The 20167-nt window shown below is 42.4% G+C and overlaps 1 protein-coding gene across 1 annotated transcript in view; it reads right to left on the bottom strand.

Moving 5' to 3' along the window:
- abca4b (ATP-binding cassette, sub-family A (ABC1), member 4b) overlaps nt 1-18560 on the bottom strand; it is a gene marked incomplete at both ends in the record, with an annotated part of 98007 nt that extends 79447 nt beyond the window's left edge. The window contains 6 exons of the mRNA XM_083782637.1: nt 4233-4430; nt 6452-6579; nt 10618-10757; nt 10956-11097; nt 15857-15950; nt 18495-18560. Of these exons, the coding sequence (XP_083638763.1) occupies nt 4233-4430; nt 6452-6579; nt 10618-10757; nt 10956-11097; nt 15857-15950; nt 18495-18560 (768 nt within the window). The remainder of the gene's footprint in view (nt 1-4232; nt 4431-6451; nt 6580-10617; nt 10758-10955; nt 11098-15856; nt 15951-18494) is intronic.
- Between the last annotated feature and the right edge of the window lie 1607 nt (nt 18561-20167).

Below are 20167 nucleotides of genomic sequence, written 5' to 3'. Positions count from 1 at the left end.
TTTAACAAATACTGTACACTTTTTGGAAAGAGTTCTTCCACCTTATATTTTAATAATACCCGATTATCATGTTTTAGGGTGGAAAAAAATCGTGGCACTCCATCTTTAAAGGGATATTTCACTTTCAGACATGGACATTTTAACGTCTACTTTAGCTTTTTTGAGCACCAAGGACAGTTTTTAAGTTGCTTGATTCAGAATTGTAGACAGATGATATTCATTTTATCAGACATACCCGCCTTCCTGAATATAAAATATCTAAATACTTGAATCAAGCAACTTACAAACTGTCTGGGGTTTAATGCGAGTTCCTGGTAGTAGGCGTGGCCTAGGGTCTACGGTTAAACCCATTAGGACAACTAGGCCAACAGGGATAATAATGCTGCCACCACCTCCGAGGTTATAGTCGAGTCACCTGCATCCAAGTTAGCTTCCAGTGACACAGAAAAAAAGGACATTCAAAGGGCAACTTCAGGGCGCCCGATGGCCGAGTGGTTGAGGCGCGTACCATCCGTTGTTATCAGGCAGAGACCTTGCCTCCATATTTCAACTTTATATGTTATTATTTTTATTTGTTCTTCATAAATTAATGCCTTATACTAGTGGTTCCCAAAGTGGGGTCCGGGGACCCCTTGAGGGAGTTCCAAGGGGTCCCCAGATAAGTGATAGTTTGGAACCAAATTTGGTTCCATTTGTACACTCTCAGAGTTAACTTAACATTGATTTTACAATATAAATTGGGGGACCCAGAGATAGAAATGTTATTAAATGGGATGTCCATAGACTAATGCATGTCAAACTGGGGGTCCTTGAAATTAAACGGGGTGAGAATCACTGCTAGAGACGTGAAAATCTTCTTTTATGGGGGTCCTTGGCATATATTTTCTAATGGGGGTCCACGGGCTAAAAAGTGTCATTTTGGGGGTCCTAGACATGAAAAAGTTTGGGAACCACTGCCTTATTCATCGCCTCTAGCAGTGATTCTCAACACGTTTAATTTCAAGGACCCCTATTTAATGGCATTTCTATCTCCGAGACCCCAATTTGTATTGTAAAATCACTGTTAATTTAACTCTGTGTACAAATGTTTTGTACACTCTCAGAGTTACAGACCCATAAGGGTCCATTTGGTTCCAAACTATCATTTAGCTGGGGACCCCCTGGAACTCCTTCAATTACCCCTAGGAACCACTGAAGTAAAGCACTATGGGCTGCATTTGAAGTTATGAAAGGTGCTATACAAATAAATAACGTTCATTATTATTTTTATTGTTGTAATTCTTAATAATTATAATACATTAGGCTATGTGTCGACTAGAAACTAGAAAGCTCCCTCCCTTACGGCACTGGTAAGGCAACGTGAAACGCATCGCTTAACGGACACTGAAGGACTTTCAAGGATTCTGCTTTAGGAATCGTTGTGTCAGATAGATTTACCTCCTCCTCCTCATCACATTATGACATGATTCATGCTCAAAATCGGCCAAGTTGGCCCTTTTTAAGGCACATGGATGATATATTGTATAGTCTAAATTTGTTTGTGGTGTTTTTGTTTGTGCTTCCTTTACGCTTTGTTCTATCCTATACCATCAATCACCTCGGCAGGAACCCCATGACAAGCACCCTACTCTATAATATGGAGTACAGCACATTATAGAGTCTATATGGACTGTAATTATATGACCAGTAGTGGGAAAAGCACTCACATTTTGATACTTTTACTGTAAGTAAAAGTATCAATACTGAAATGTAGGACATACTCTGTTACAGGTAAAAGTCCAGAATTCTAAATTGTGAGGACGCATTGTGAGCTTTGTCGGCTATTTTCAAATGGCCGAAATGTACAGTATACTAGGGCTGAAGTGACTAATGTATGTTTTGTAATAATAATCCAAATCTACAAATATAAATAGTAACCAAAGCTGTCAAATAAATGAGTAAAAGTATAATATTTGGATCTGAGATGTCAGTGGAGTAGAAAGTAGAAATTGGAAATACAAATATCTCAAAATTGTACTTAAGTACGGTTACTTTCCACCAGTGATTATGTCTGGTTTAAAGTGAGGGAACAAAGAGGGCACAAAGGGACTAGAGTAGACGGGATGGAACGTACGGTACCGTGGTGGAAACTGGAGGGAGGTGTTGGGAGTAAGAAGCACAAAGAGAGAGTGGGAAAAATGGAGAGTGAGAGAAGCATGGGTAACCGCCGGGGAATACAACAGGTTGGCTGAAAACATCGACAATCGATAATACTTAACCCCACACAGCAATGAGAAATGATCTGTGTGTGGGCCTGAATATTGGCTGTGTGTGTGTGTGTGTGTGTGTGTGTGTGTGTGTGTGTGCGTGCGTGCGTGCGTGCGTGCGTGCGTGCATGCACTACCACACCAGCGGTAACTCGTCCAGTGGAAACCTCATATGTCCAAAACTGTTACTTTTCAGGACTCAAATTATAAAATAGCAACAGTAGCAGATCCACAAGCTCTGCTACTTTTGATAATTTTGTGTGACGCTGTAGTATGATCAAGTAGGGCGTTAATTTGCACAAAAAAGAGAAAGAAATGGAGATCTCTCTAGGTCGTCCTCAGACGAGCCCTCCATCGTCGTTTCCAGTCATCCCGGTTCTCCATACATCTGGCCAGTTCGTTGGTACTTTGCGCTCCTGCGTCATTCTTGAGTACATCCACGTATGTTAGCGTGGGACGTCCTCGTGACCGGTGCCCGTGTGTTGGATCCCACAGCACTAGTTTACTGGCTGGCAGCTCTTGGTGTCTTTGGCAGTGTCCTGCTAGTCTCATTCTCCTGGCTGCTATTTTCTGGCTCACCCTTGGCATTCCATCATACAGATTTGTGTTGGTAACATGTGTGCTCTTGTTGATGTTGAGTACTGCACGCAACATTCTGGTGTAGCACCCATCGAGAGACTTCTGCAGGGTTGGCTTCAAGGTCCAGCATTCACTGCCGTATAGGAGAACAGATTCTACCGTTGCGTAGAAGAAGCCGAGTTTGGTTTGACAGGGGAGGTTGGAGTTCCATACACTGGCCATGCCGTTTAGGGCCCTCCATGCAAGTGCCTTCCTCACTTTCAGGTCTTGTTCGGTTGAGTTGACCCATGAGCCCAGGTACTTGAAGTCATTGACTTCCTTCAAAGCAGTGCCTTCTGTTGATGTTAGAGGTGGATGCTCTGATGGGATGTTATAGGTGATAACTTGAGTTTTCTTGGCATTCAGCCGGAGGCCAACCTTGGCACATTCTGATTCCACTCTGGTCAGGAGCTCCTGCGCTTGTTCCACATGGTCAGAGAGCAGGCTGATGTCGTCCACGTAGTCCAAGTCTGTCAGGACTACTGTTGGATGTCGTCTCGACCTCCTTGGTGTTATGGTGAGGCCAAGGTCCTGCTCTCGTCCATTGAGATAAGAGGTTTCTACCCGACAGCAACTATATCTGTTTCCCATGCGAGTTTCTCCAGGTAGTTTCAAAACCAATATAAATATGTATGGTATGTGCTATGTATGGTATATTAGCACATTAGCACCTTACATAGCACGGCTAAAACCAGCCAAGGTTCCCGCATGCATCACATGTAGTATGTGTGTTGGCATTAACAAGTTCTAGCCTCGTGTACCATCTCTCACACCCAAGGCATTAAAACACAAAAGTTTGAGCACAGCATAGCACTCCAATATTGTATAGCGCATGGTACTCACATAGCACCTGACCAAGCATGTAGACAGACAGAAGCTTACAGGGCAAAACGCGTCATACAAGTAAAATTGAAATGAAGCATTAAAGTCTTGTCCATCGAGCGTCATTGGAGTGTGACTATGGTCCCTTCCTAGTTTCTAAGCAGTGGGATGTTTTCTGTCTTGCTGGATACAATATCGTGCCTATATATATATAATTATTTTGCTAGGGTTCTAGGAGGTCCGCAGCTAAATAGGAACCAATTGAAACAAATGAGTTTGGAACTCTGTACACTGTACAAATGGAACCAAATGGACCCGTCCAGGCTCATTTGGTTCCATTTGTAATATCTGGGAATTAGAATGCTGTTCTCAACACAATCTTCAATCTTTTGTGTTGAAAAAAATCTATTGCACCTCAACACAGTAAGTGGGCAAGAAAAGTGAAGTAGACACACTCTCCCAGAATAGTAACACATGCTGTTTTGTAAAAAACTAAAGCAATGGACAGACTTGACTCGAAGAAGCGGAACCCCCCGTCCCACTGACCTGGCTGAAGATTTTGAAGAAGTCCAGGTTTGCGTAGAGGACATCTTCTATTCTCTGGAGCTTCTGCTGGGACAGGGCGCACATGGCGTTCCTCACCCCGAACAGACCCCTGCGACTGGGGAAGATGATGAAACGCTCCAGCAGGGCCTGGCTGCAAGCGATGTCCTTCAGCTGCAGGTCCGGAATGCCAAAGGCAAACTACAGTATGGGAGAGACATGAAACCTTATTTATATAGCACTTTTTAAACCAATTTACAAAAATGAAAAAACATTCAGTACTGTATGGCACTGGTGCCCAACACTGGGTCGGGACTCAGAATTTACAATTTTCAATACCCCATATTTGTACTAATTATATGAACGTTATTAGCTACTTTGTAGATTTTGATTATTATATTACAAAAAATACACTAACCACTTCAGCCTATATATTTCGGCCATTTGAGCTTGTAGATAGCAGATCTATATTGAAGTATTGACACTTTACAGTAGCTGTAAAGTAGCTCTACAGTAGTTGTCCTTTGGCCCGGCTCATATCACTACTGCACCTGTTCCAGCTGTATTGTATTGGCCCGGCTCATATCACTACTGCACCTGTTCCAGCTGTATTGTATTGGCCCGGCTCATATCACTACTGCACCTGTTCCAGCTGTATTGTATTGGCCTGGCTCTTATCACTACTGCACCTGTTCCAGCTGTATTGTATGGCCCTCATATCACTACTGCACCTGTTCCAGCTGTATTGTATGGCCCTCATATCACTACTGCACCTGTTCCAGCTGTATTGTATGGCCCTCATATCACTACTGCACCTGTTCCAGCTGTATTGTATTGGCCCGGCTCATATCACTACTGCACCTGTTCCAGCTGTATTGTATTGGCCCGGCTCATATCACTACTGCACCTGTTCCAGCTGTATTGTATTGGCCTGGCTCATATCACTACTGCACCTGTTCCAGCTGTATTGTATGGCCCGGCTCATATCACTACTGCACCTGTTCCAGCTGTATTGTATGGCCCTCATATCACTACTGCACCTGTTCCAGCTGTATTGTATGGCCCTCATATCACTAATGCACCTGTTCCAGCTGTATTGTATGGCCCTCATATCACTAATGCACCTGTTCCAGCTGTATTGTATGGCCCTCATATCACTAATGCACCTGTTCCAGCTGTATTGTATGGCCCTCATATCACTAATGCACCTGTTCCAGCTGTATTGTATGGCCCTCATATCACTACTGCACCTGTTCCAGCTGTATTGTATGGCCCGGCTCATATCACTACTGCACCTGTTCCAGCTGTATTGTATTGGCCCGGCTCATATCACTACTGCACCTGTTCCAGCTGTATTGTATTGGCCCGGCTCATATCACTACTGCACCTGTTCCAGCTGTATTGTATTGGCCTGGCTCATATCACTACTGCACCTGTTCCAGCTATATTGTATGGCCCTCATATCACTACTGCACCTGTTCCAGCTATATTGTATGGCCCGGCTCATATCACTACTGCACCTGTTCCAGCTGTATTGTATGGCCCTCATATCACTAATGCACCTGTTCCAGCTGTATTGTATTGGCCTGCTGGCTCATATCACTACTGCACCTGTTCCAGCTGTATTGTATGGCCCTCATATCACTACTGCGCCTGTTCCAGCTGTATTGTATGGCCCTCATATCACTACTGCACCTGTTCCAGCTGTATTGTATGGCCCTCATATCACTACTGCACCTGTTCCAGCTGTATTGTATGGCCCGGCTCATATCACTACTGCACCTGTTCCAGCTGTATTGTATGGCCCGGCTCATATCACTACTGCACCTGTTCCAGCTGTATTGTATTGGCCTGGCTCATATCACTACTGCACCTGTTCCAGCTATATTGTATGGCCCTCATATCACTACTGCACCTGTTCCAGCTGTATTGTATGGCCCGGCTCATATGACTACTGCACCTGTTCCAGCTGTATTGTATGGCCCTCATATCACTACTGCACCTGTTCCAGCTGTATTGTATTGGCCCGGCTCATATCACTACTGCACCTGTTCCAGCTGTATTGTATGGCCCTCATATCACTACTGCACCTGTTCCAGCTGTATTGTATGGCCCGGCTCATATCACTACTGCACCTGTTCCAGCTATATTGTATGGCCCTCATATCACTAATGCACCTGTTCCAGCTGTATTGTATGGCCCGGCTCATATCACTACTGCACCTGTTCCAGGCGTAGGCGAGCGTTGACCAGTTGATACACTGTAGAGTCCGATAGTTCTGAGTCCGTCGCCAGGAAGACGGTGAGGTTCTCGTCATCCTTCAAGATGTCATCTATCTTCAGCCCGCGGCCTGCACAGGAAGAGCCATGCGGAGATAAAGAGAGAGGACATTACAATCACTACCGAGGAACCTCAGCACAGGAAGAGAGACGCTCCAGACTGGCATCCAGACTGATTGATTAAGATCTAAAGCTAATCTAAAAACACAAACCAAATACACATAGCAGGTTTAATATGACACAGTAAATAAACAGTATATCTCTCCTTTGAGGGAGTTAATTCCTCTAGGTCCCCAGCAACATTTTGTTAATATAGCATCAAAAACAGTTAAACCACTTTAACCCTATATACAGTACATCGGCTATGTGAGAATAGCCGGAAATAGGCGATGTGACACGTTGTTGTGAGCTTGTAGATCTGCTATTTTCATAAACCTCACTGCAGTCATTGGTAGGCAGATTTCTGAACTGTCCATCACCCATCAATGAGACTCACTAGAAATGGCGAAATCTTATAATGACTTTAGACCAATTATTATGAACTAGTCCATACCCGTTCGGGGATATGACATAGCCAATCCCTACCTCTCTCTGAATACACCTCTCTCTGAATAATGAATACAAATAAAACAGAAGGGGGCAAAATCCTTACACCCAAAAGTAGTTAGTTATGGTGGCAGAGCCATGGACATTGCAAAAGACCTAAGCTTTTTCAACAGAGGTTCAAGTCCTCTATAACTTACGCCAGGTATAAACCATTAACCAAACCAAGCTATTCGTAAAAAGAAAAAACTCCCCCCGGCAATGATTAATATTCTAGTCAACCGCATCCTAAACGGCTTAGCAAGTAGTACCAGTTCTACTTGCAGTTGCAGTAGCATTTCTCACCCTGCTCAAACGAAAAGTGCTCTGCAACATACAACTGCAAAAAGGTCCTAATATTGTAGGCCCTTACGTTCTTCTTCAACCAATTGCAGATGGCATAAAACTCTTTATTGAAGAAAAAAGAGTTTCACGCCATCTGAGAGAGTGCTGCATTCAGTATTGCATGAGGGTCCTTCACCCATCTGCCAGTTATATATAACGGATTTCCACCCTGACACACGCGCTATGCGCTGCTCTGCCAATCACAGCGCAGAATAGCATACCTTAAGTTCCAGGCAATCACATGCAGCGCCTATTTCCGTCCTCAATTGTGCCGCCATACATGGTCATTTTGCATTCACTACCAAAATGATTGGTTAGATATACAGTAAAGTTGAGAATGGGCAAAGTGCTCCATTAACTTCTGTCTCACGGACCCGTTACAGTGCGTTTTAAAGGCGAGCGACACTTGAATTTCTATCGCCTAATCGCCCACCTATCGCCGGACGACGTCGCTCAAAAGATTGAGAATTATTTTCATCTTTTCGGCCGATGTTCCTCCGCCCACTTTTCGACCATCACCTGTTCGCCTGCTATTGCCAGCTATCGTCAATAGTTGCCGGGTCCCATTGACAAATAATGCACTTCCGGGAAATTCCTCTGGCTGTCGCCCGCTGTTATAACGCACTGTTAGGGTCCATTTGGACCTCTGGTGGCCCCCGCCGCGGACCCAACATTGATAAACAGTGATCTTGAGGATACGTTTCATCTGCATGTCATGTTCACAGATATGTCATTCTAGGCTACTTGAAGAGGGTACTTTGAATATTACCAGGGCAACTGAATGTACACAAACCACCCAAATAAACAAAGAAAGCACTAAAAGCAGCAGGTTTGTGTATGCTTGGGAGGTCCATGATATTCATGTTTCTCACGAAGGCAGGGAACATCATATCAGCTTACATGTGCTATTGTTATGTGGCAATTAACAAGCAAACAGGATACTTTGTGTGTTCTTGTATAATATTGAAGTATTAACAGGCATGACATATAAAGAGAGACTGTCAGACAGGAAGATGAAGGTGAGACACTACAGACAGACAGACAGACAGACAGACAGACAGACAGACAGACAGACAGACAGACAGACAGACAGACAGACAGACAGACAGACAGACAGGCAGGCAAAGCAGTACACAAATATCAGGAGATTTAGTGTAACTCTGAAAGTATACTTTTCCACACTTTAGTCCCGGAAGTTTCCGCTGAAAAGAGGTAGCGAAACTAGACGGCACACACTCAGAAGGAGAGCTGTGATTTCACATACAGGTCAAAGCCTATTGTGTCAAAAATATATCTGTGTCTTGACTTAAATTACGTAATTTTCTTTTACAAAATGTTCTAGCATCTGGTGAGATTTATCACATGAAGAATATTTAGACAGATAATGTTCCCTTAAAAGACCATGCAGCACTCTCTGAGCTTAGAATCTCTTCAAATGAACAATCACACATTTTTTTGTTCCCAGAACAGGGTATAAAATGGATTGTCCACACTCTTTGCAAGCCTGCAACTAACATCACAAGATACTGTATGCCCTGTTCTGGAACCCTCAAGGGAGAAGGAAGAGGGGCAGACCAAGAAACACCTGGCGCCGTGACCTGGATGCAGATGTGAAGAGGTCTGACCACACACATGGTGACAGCTGTGAGAAACTGTACCAGGACTGGGAGAGCACTTGTTCGTGAACTATGACACAATTATTGCATAATCTACTATCTATCTAGTCTACTCGCTATTATTTGAGATACTTTTCTGCATAATCGTAATTTTCCATTCCATGCTGAAAAATATTTATACATTTTCAAACATTTTCCAAAAATAGTAGAAATACAGTATCTGTAGTTTACAATGTTGTAAGATTGTTTCAGCTATTATTAGTATATATTTTTTGCGGCTTACGCCTTTTATTGGTTTTTTAAGGGACAGACAGTAGGCTGACAGGAAATGGGAGAGAGATGGGGGAAGACATGCAGTAAAGGCCGTGTCGGGCTCAGGAGTCGAACCCGCGGCACACTGTGACTGGATTACCAGTCGGGTGCCCAGACGGTTACGCGCACATACACTTGTTAAATGTCAGTAATTTTAATTAGACAGAAATTACATTTTCATTCAGGTATGTTCCAATGTTCAACGCCAAAAAGAAAAACTATGAAATCATTAATCGCAATAATTTGTGTGACAAACGTTAAATTAAATGATGCGTAGCCTGCAGAGTTGGTTCATGCAGACATACTCGAGGGGGTTCATGCCATGCTCAAAGGAGCATACTAATCTCAAGGGGTTAACATGCTGCATTACTACGGTGTATAAGTGTGTGCAAGTCCCACACGTAATTCGCTGATGTGGCAGTCAGCTGACCAATTGGGCGGGCTACTTAAGCTCACCAGTCTGCATGCTCTTCCTGCCTTCCTCCAAGGACTGTCTAAAGAGGACAAGAAGCGAAGACCGTACGGGCGCTCACATGGTGCTCCATGGAAGGAAAGAAACATGCGCAGTTGCAGACCAAGGGAGCTGAACGCGGAAGTGTTGGCTGCATAAAGCCCATTGCGCATGTTTCTTTTCTTCCATGGAGCACCATGTGAGCAACATGGCGGCGCCCTTACGGTCTTCGCTTCCTGTCCTCTTTATACAGTCCTTGCCTTCCTCTGCATATGGTTCCTGGTTGTTATGTGATGTTTGCTCCAACCACCACCAGTGGGCTCTGTTATTTATGTTCCCCATGGGGGTTTATTGTATATCTATCTCCCTGCTCTTAATGTTTTACGATGGTGTTTAATCGCGCCGAGCAGGGAGAAAATGCAGCAGAGCCGAACGCCAAGTCTAATATCGTATGCACACTTTGACACTTGTATTCTCATTCTATAAACAATATTGTGTAAATCTATTCGTTGACTGAAATGTTGTAATCGTGACAACCCTAACGGTGGGTAGATAATGGTTCTATTCACCTGACACCAGCCAGTGTGCTTTCTGGTCTAGAGAGGTGGGCACGCATATGGAGCAAGCGCTGGAGAATATTGGTTCACCGAAAGGATGTTGTCCAGTTGGGTCTGCCCTCAGCCCTCCTCTACCGATGGGACGATTATGTTTTCATTCCACTAATCCCTGATATACCACACGTTCTGAATGCCCCTGCTGACAGATTCAGTAGCGCAGCTCGGTATCTGTTCTTGAGGGATTACCTGACACCAGATAGGGGTTGCTGCGCAGGGTGTCCATCAAGTTGGAGAAAGAGGACAACTCCCGCCACACGGTGCCGAGCTGCTGGAACTCTGTGTCGTTGAGCAGCAGCTCCTGAGCATCCAAGTAGAACCTGGCCAGTCTGTAACACACACACACACACAGTACCATCTATCATCACACAACCGCTTTATAGTCTCAGTGATGGAAGAAGTACTCTACTCACATGTTTTACTTAATAAAATATTTATAGTATTCTTTTTTTTTTTTTTTCATAGTCCTCAAAACTTGAATTAAATTAAAATCCACTGACTATAGGGTTGTCGAGAGAGAGGCTTACATTGAGCTGTTATAGTTGGAAACCACTCCGGGGGTCTCTCCTGGGGTAGGGTATCTGAAACAGGGGTTGCCGGCGTTGCAGAAGATGCCTTGCATCCAGGGCAGGATGCCTGTGGAAGGCATGGCCTTGTTGGGGAAGTGACCTGCATGGGGACACATGGACAGCACACATCAGCTTTATATTATCATTCATTCATACCGTCTCTGTCAGGGGGAAACCTCATGTGTCCAAAATGCTCAAAATGTGTCGCTTCGCCACTTCGAAGCGATTTCACTTCACCTATTTCGCTACTTTCAGATCAGACACTTTGCACAAAGACAATTCCCAAACTTTCCAAACCAACCCAACCATTCTGCAGTGGCCTCTTTACTTTCTCTGAACCCCAATACAAAGTTAATTTCAACAATATATAATGAACTCAACTCAATAAACCCAGAAACTCTCAACCATCTTAGGACGGCATGGGAGGCTTTGGGAGCAGGACCTGGGGCTAGAACTGCCCGACCCGACATGGAAGACAGCTCTGAGACTGGTTCACAGTTCCTCAATCTGTGCTAGACATAATCTTATCCAATGTAAAATCACTCATCGGGTTCATTATACAAATGCAAGATTAGCACAGATATTAATGATGCATGTAACCGGTGCAGACAACCCGCTGCCAGTCTGTCACACATGTTTTGGTCATGCCCTAGGTTGGTGGACTTTTGGACACAGCTATATTTCAATCCTATTCTGACATACTGGGTGTACTTATCCCACCCAACCCGTTAACGACCTTGTTTGGCATTCCCCCAGGGACTAACATTCCTCTACACCTTAAGAGAATAATGTCCTTTACTTCTCTTTTAGCCAGACGTCTTATACTCCTGAAATGGACACAAGTTTCCCCACCTACACATAACAGATGGATAAAGGACGCACTTAACACATTCTGTACGTAGGACGTATGGAAACGTCATAAGGATCCCGAAATATTAGTACCATTGACGTGTGAGGACGTCCTAGCGACGTCCCAGCGACGCGGGGCGAGATAAGAATATTCAGAATTTTTCCTATTTTTGAGTGGTGCAACCACTCCTACAACCAGCTTGCAATGTCCTCGTACTTGTCTGTGTGTGTGTCTGTCTCGTACTTGTTTGTGTGTCTGTGTGAGCATGAGTATGTGACTTAATAATAGCAGTAGGGGGCGCCAGAAACAGTGAGAGGGGTAGTGACTCTAATGAGAGAGAGTGAGAGAGGTAGTGACAAGGCAAGAAGGGCATTCTATGCCATCAAAAGAAACATCAAAATAGACATCCCAATTAAAACATGGCTTAAAATACTGGACTCTGTGATAGAACCAATTTCCCTCTATGGTTGCGAGATCTGGGGACCATTAGCAAACCATGACCTTGAAAAATGGGATAAACACCAAACCGAGACCCTACACACAGAATTCTGCAAATCCATTCTCCGTACCCAGCGAAAAACACCAAATAATGCATGCAGGGCAGAATTAGGACGATACCCACTCATAATCAAAATAAAAAAGAGAGCACTTAAGTTCTACAACCACCTAAAAGAAAGTGACCTAGATGCACTCCATAACAAGGCACTCACACACAGTGAAACTCTAGAGAGATGCCCCCTCAGCCAGCTGGCCCTGGAACTCCGGGCACAAACACAAACAGAGCCACGAGATAGAAAACCCATTGGACTAAACCAAATTATAAAACAGCAAAAGGAAAACTATCTGACACACTGGAAAGTGGCAACACAAAAGCAGAGTAAACTAGAATGCTATCTGGCCCTAAACAGAGAATACACAGTGGCAGAATACCTGAGCACTGTGACCGACCCAAAACAAAGAAAAATCTTAACTAGGTACAGACTCAGTGAGCACAGTCTCGCGATCGAGAAAGGCCGTCATAGGCAGACCTGTATCCCGAGAGAAGACAGACTATGCACCCACTGCACACTAAATGAAGTGGAAACCGAGCTACACTTCCTAACCATCTGTCCATTGTACCAAGACATCAGAGACACATACTTCCCACAGATTACAACCACACACGGAGATTTTGAAAACATGACCAATGACAAAAAACTCCCATATCTGCTGGGCGAAGTACAACAATGTGCAAACACAGCAGCAAGATTTGTGAGTTGCTGTGATAGGAGAAGGATATCAAATGGAACACAACCACCGTAAAGACTAATCATTGTGTATATGCCTGCACTATACCTGCATCGAGTGATCTTGAACATAGAAGTTGATCTATTGAAGAATCTGACAAAGTACATAATTTTAGTTTTTGTTTTGATTGTATTGCTGTATTGTTGTACTGTTCTTTCTGCTTTGGCAATGTAAACGTATGTTTTCTCATGCCAATAAAGCCCTTTGAATTGAATTGAATTGAATTGACTCTAATGAGAGATAGAGATAGAGAGAGAGAGAGAGAGAGGTAGTGACTCTAATGAGAGAGAGAGATAGAGAGAGAGAGGGGGGGGGGGGGGGGATTGCACCACTCAGTTCACACGTGTGTGATTTTTTTTTTGGCATTTCGCTTTTCGCTTGCCGTATGCTAACGCTCAGTGCAACTATTAGCTTGTCATTGACTCCCATGTTAGCGCGGCGGAAAGAATGACTCATATCTCCTAATCCAGGGCGCTCTCCGTGCTGGCGCTTCATTTCTGCTCCTCATCCGTCTCTCCCGCAAAATATGAACGCTTTTTGGAGCGTAAAAAAATATATTAAGATGATCGGGGATCTGAGGTCTCTTTGTAAAGTCAACTTTTTTAGGAAAGTGTTTCCGGTTCATGGCTTTCAAAGTAAAAGCGATCAGACAACTCTGGCACCCCGGAGCTTCTTTTTTGATGCAGTTCCTGTACTAAATGTGTTGAAAAGATTAGATTCTCACTTAATGGTTCCATGACAACTTTCCAGCAAACATGGACGCCCTTTGTTGACCATGTAAAAACCCTGACGGTAGTCCCAGAGATATTTGAAGTATATAATGGTGAACGCATAGGCCTATGCATTGTACATGCGTCGTGTAAACCGGTGGCTGCGCGCACACACAGGTGGTCCCCCCCTCCTTTCTTCTCTTTCCCCTCCCCCTCCCACCCTCTCTTTTTAATTTATTTATTTACTTATTTTTTCTTTTTTGTAATTTTCCCCTTCTCCAGTATTGTCTCTGCATTGGGGAAGAGTGGGTGGGCATAGTGGGTGGACGGGAGGAAAATGAGGGGTGGCGTGCCTTAAGACTTATATGTATTAACAAATGTATATGCTGACATAAACGGACCCCACATGGGAGGGGGGAAAAAAATAAAAAACCCAATAAAAAGATTAGATTGAGGAAATGGGACAACAGCTACTTTGTCACACGACTAAACAAAAATGTAAAAGAGGTGAAAAGAGAACAAAAAGTAAGCTACATCAAACACATTAGTATATTAAATGGTGATATTTGTTTGTTAAAATAAGTGTTAAATAGCTCTACATACTAATAGTATAGCTTAATCATTGCTATAAAGTGCAGTAAGAGGCTCTCCGTAGCCTATGTGTCTCTCCAGCTCTTTATTAAACAAATGCATTTTCAGGTCGGGATACCAATTGTATCCAATCAGAAGATAGGGATATAGGGAGATTAAACAAGTGTAATTGGAAGTGATGACACAAAGAAATTAATTAAATTTGGAACTGCAATTGAAGCTGATAAATGGGTACTCTGTCCTGATTGGCTAAAATTGGCAACCCGACTGAAAATTCAGCTGGAGAGAGCAGGGGGACCTCTCTTGTCAATATATTAGCCCTAAGCAGTGGTTCCCAAACGTATTGTGTCAAGGACCCCCAAATCAACATTTATTAGGCCACGGACCCCTCATTTGAGGAAAAAAATATGCCAGTGACCCCGATAAAGGAGGACATATTAATTTCATGGACCCCCAAATTCACACACATTATGCTACGGACCCCGATTTAATGGCATGTCTATCTCTGGTACCCCAATTTATACAGCAAAACCAATGTTAATTTAACTCTGAGAGTGTACAAATGGAACCATAATGGTTCAAAATCCATTCGTACACTCTCAGCGTTAGAGACCCATAAGGGTCCATTTGGTTCCTAACTATCTCTAATTGAGCTAGGTACCCCGTGGAACTCCCTCAAGTACCCCTAGGGGTACGGACCCCACTTTGGGAACCACTGCCCTAAAGGCATTAGGGCTATGCCTATATGGACCAGAGCAGCAGTCACACTCTCTCCGTCTAGCAATGATTTTTATCTGAATACAGAGCTTTAGGCTAGCCTTTAAACAATATTGTATAATGTTTAAACTAGAACAGCAGCAGCACCCGAATTTTAATCCAAAAAATGAGACCGTGACTCATGCAGTGGCAGTGCAGACTGCAGAGCCTTCTGGCTCTGGTGGCGTAGTGTAATTAACATTAGCTCAGTTGCTAACACCTGTGGCCAAAATTCTGTATACGGTATGTTCTGTCGTAAGTCTGACGCCGCGGCTTCATGATATGTGCATGGTGCATATTGATTGATTGACATTTTTATTTCATAGTAGAGCTATGTAGAACTTTAATACGGGGTACATGTCAAACTAAAGCACAGGTAGGCCTATACAAAAACTGTTTAATACGTCTGGACACCAATGATTGAGCACTCACAATTGTTTACAACAGAGGTCCAGCATATCAATTCATCAGAACATTTATGCAGGCCTACATTATTTTGTTCATCTTTTAGGCTACGAAATAATTTTGGGTGCCAATAAACCTTGAAAATAGAATCATAAAACACGGGACGTGATGTTAAAAGACTGTCCATTGTGCCAAATCCTAACTAACCACTATTTTCTAAAGTCCTGATACGGTAACAAATGTTTTTAATTTCATCTTACATTCATGTTGTTTGTAGAGTGGGTTGGCCTTCCTCAGCCAGACCAGTCCAATGAACAGCACCACTGGCCACAGGATCTCAACCAGGAAACGAATCTGGACACAGACACAGGATGCATAAACATTTTACTCAAGTAGGCATGATTGGGCAGCTGTAGCTTAACTTGCCCAACACTATTCCTTTTAGTTATTTAATTAGTATTATTATAATTATTACTATTATTATTATTTTTGCTAATAGGCCTATTAATTACCTTTATTAGACCTATTGATTACTCCACTATACGTGCAGGTATTCAAGCCTCAATTCTTACTGGAAAATACATCAAATAAATAATTAAATAACTAAAAGGAATAGTGTTGGGCAAGTCAAGCTACATGCAGCTGCCCAACACTATAGATAGATAGTGTCATGCACCAAAGGCGCCCAGCCCACATGGACTTACAGGACACACCATATCATTGCTTCAATATTGCATTGTGTACAAGAAACAGGTTTGTTTTGTTGTTGTTTTCTTTTTCTTTTTTTACACAAACAAAACATTCTGCCTTTTTTCCCACGCTTTGCATAAAAATTCTGCTAAAGCAAAAATACCTTTCCTAAAACAAAATTCCAGTTTTTCATAGTCCTCTAACCAGAAAAAGTTAGCACAGATGGTTGTCATTTTACAAAATAATACATGTCTTAATTCTTCATATAAAGGGCAGTAAAACAAAAAATTAATTTCATTTTCAATTTCTTTCAAATCACACACTAGACACACTCTGTCCTCCTCAGGAGTACCAATGAATCTACCCGTTTCTAAAGCTAATGGTAAGGTCCCAGAATGCAGCTGTGCACAAAAAGATCTCTGACCTTTGGATATATTTTGTGTAACATAAGGATCAGGGCCATAATTATTTTTAATACGACGATATGTTCTTAGTTTAGGTTTGTACCATAAATCAACAGCCCAACTCTCCTTATACCCAAGGAACATGGGCGGAGCTTGAGGGCGTTCAGGGGGTGCACTCTTAGAGTATATATATTTATATACTCTATGGGTGCACTGCACCCCCTGGCAAAAAAAAAGAAGAGAATTAAACGTAACTTCTGGCTTCTGACTGTAGTTTGTAATCATCTCTCTTATCATGATATGATGACTCGCTGTAGTGCATGTGTGTATGTGTGTGAGCTGCTGTAATACCTAAATAACTCATTTTTAGGGGTTAGGGCATTGTAAAAACGCTAAAATAATAAAATAAAGGTAAAAAAAAATCTGTATTTCATGAATATTACAGCATAGTCTATTTAAATAAATAAATGATGAATTATTCTTAAAGAATAAAGACTTTACTTCATTAGCCCAGGGGTAACCATTAGAAATGTCCCAGTTAAAAATCTTTTTGGTCAGTCTGTCATCGGACATATTAACAAGTCTATTCCAAAGTCTCAACATCTCACCTTTGTGTCTGATATTTACGGGCATCCATCCCATATCGCCGCTAATAGCCAAGATAGGCGTGAGTTTATGAACTCCAAGAAATGACCGTATGGCTCTATTTTGAATTGTGTTACAACTTTCATTGTTCGGAAAACCCCATACAACGGAGGCATAATCCGAAACAGGGCATACACAAGACTGATATAATTGTGTTTGTGTATGTATAATATCCTAAATCCTTACAGGCTTTCACCTTATTCAGTACTGACCCCAGGGCTCTACCAGCTGAATCAGAAAGAGCCTGAGTGCCTTCCTTGAAGTTGCTCATCTAAAGTGAGGCCAAGATATTTATATGTCTTTGTGTATGTTAATACAGTTCTCCCACACATAAATGTAAATGGACTCTTTTCTATAGAGGGTTTCCTAAAGTGAACAATTTGTGTTTTGTCAATGTTTACCACCAGCCTCCACCTCAAACAACAATCCGCAACAATATTGAGCATATTTTGCAGCTCCTTTTCACAATTGGCAAGTAAAACTATATGGTCTGCATACAAAATATGCCTACAATCATATCCGCTACTTCCACCCCCAATTTAGAGTTTCTAATCTCAATTGCTAGATCATTAACGTACATGGAGAACAACGTTGCTGACAAGACATCTATACTGTACTTAGGTCTAATTCTTAATATAGTTTTACTTCTACTCCACTACATTTCAAAGGCAAATAATATTTGGATTTGAAATGTAATATTGCACTTCTACTCTACTTACTATAATTATTTGAAAACATTAGGCTGCTATTAGGCCTACTTTGTAAGTTTATAGATTTTGATTATTATTACAAAACCACTTCAGACCTAGCTAGCCTTGTATACTTTGGCAATTTGAAAATAGCAGATCTACAACAGGCTCGGCTCCAGGTGGCAGTTGAAAATGGTAAGGAGGCACATCCCATTTTTATATAAATACAATATAAAATATAGTAAAACAATGTGTAGCCTATAACTTAAACTGAGGGGTCAGAATTTGCCAAGACCGGCACCGGGCCTGATCTACAACTTTGTAGTTCTATGAGATGTAAATCTGCATCTTTTTTATATTATCTTGTAGATCTTCTATTTCCAAAGGATCTCTCTCTCTCTCCCTCTCTCTCTCTCTCTGAGATAGTGAGACAGCTAGAGCCAGACATACTGTAGCTATAGATACAGTACCTTCTGTCTCTTGCGTAGAGTCCAGTTCTTCCATAGTAACAGGCGTATTTGACTCCCTGTATTCATGACTCTGAAGCTCAGCCAACGGACGGGGTCATCGGATTGTAATAAACCTGGGGAACACACAGACATCCAGCGCCATCATTGATTACATCAATACTAAATCTGGAAACAAACAACTCCATCAACAGTCCTGCTGGTTACATGTTATTGGACAAACTGTACTTGGCATGCTACCGTCTAAATATTATACTTCCCTCCTATTCTCTGCAACTATGTCTTGTTATGCTGTTGTTACAATACTGTTCCTTATCTGTGTACAGTATGTGAGGAAACCGCTGCATTCTAGGTTGCACAGTACAGTACTGTAGCTACACTATAATGTAGGTACATAATATTGACCCAATTGTACTGTGACATTATATTTATTTATCTGGTCAGTCCAAGTGCAAACGACAGCCCAGACAGACAGTCAGTCAGTCAGTCAGTCAGTCAGTCAGTCAGTCAGTCAGTCAGTCAGTCAGTCAGTCAGTCAGTCAGTCTGTCTGTCTGTCTGTCTGTCTGTCTGTCTGTCTGTCTGTCTGTCTGTCTGTCTGTCTGTCTGTCTGTCTGTCTGTCTGCCTGTCTGCCTGTCTGTCTGTCTATTCTCTTATGCTCCTCAGTCACAGTGATATTTCTCCATGACCACTTTTGATAAAGAGATACCTTTACCTTATTATTTAAATAGATTGTACAAATAGGTCTGGTTGAGTATAGCCACAGACAATGTCTGCCAGCTCTTGTCTGATGGCTTTTGTCTGTCTTACTTTGCATATACAGTCTGAGTGTCTGAATGTTAAGGGTTGCAGCTTGCTCCACTATCAATCATAAAGCCTATACAGAAATAAGAAACTGGCAAACTGCCACTCTTAATGTTGTTACACACTAACATATATTTCTCCTTTTGTCAGCGGCTTGTCTGCGGTGTGGCATGTATGTGTACAGGAGGCCTTATAGAATGTCAGACACGCCATAGTCATTTGTTCAGAGAAACATGCCCTGTAGATTACTCCTGGCATTGCTGTCTAGTGTGTCTATTTCCAGACAAAGGTATAAGCAGTAGACAAAATACCTGTCTAGTGTCTAGAGCATGAACACCACAGCACTTAGAGAGGATACGAATGACTGTCATTATGTGTCAGACACTTGTAGAGTCACCATATCATTCACACAATAATTATGCATGGCAGTTCTCCCTTACACATTGTTTGTGACACCATTCTCTAATTGTTGAGGCAAGCACGTCTAATCCCTGGAAGAAATGACTGCGGTGCGGCATTAAGTAATTGTGGTTCTGGAATAAGGCATTACTTCATTTTATGATGAAATCAAGTCATGTTACTTAAACACAAAATACACCATATATGACCCCTGAACATTGCATTATTATAATAGCCTTACATTACCTGATGGAAGTTGCTGCAAGTACTAGCTGGCCATTGAAAGCCATGTTATTTTCAGGCATTTAAGTAATTTTTACATTTAACAACACAACACACTAATCTTGTCCTAAACAATTATCCAGAGTCTTACCTCTAATGGAAAATTGTAAAAATCGTACGACATCTAGAAGAAAGAGGTTGACAACCAAGCAGAAGTAAGGGCAGACATACTAAGTGGAAGGGCTCCGTCAG

The sequence above is a fragment of the Protomyctophum parallelum genome (genome assembly GCF_964188405.1).
Source record: "Protomyctophum parallelum genome assembly, chromosome: 14".
Lineage (NCBI taxonomy): Eukaryota > Metazoa > Chordata > Actinopteri > Myctophiformes > Myctophidae > Protomyctophum > Protomyctophum parallelum.
This window is presented reverse-complemented; position numbering and strand designations above follow the sequence as displayed.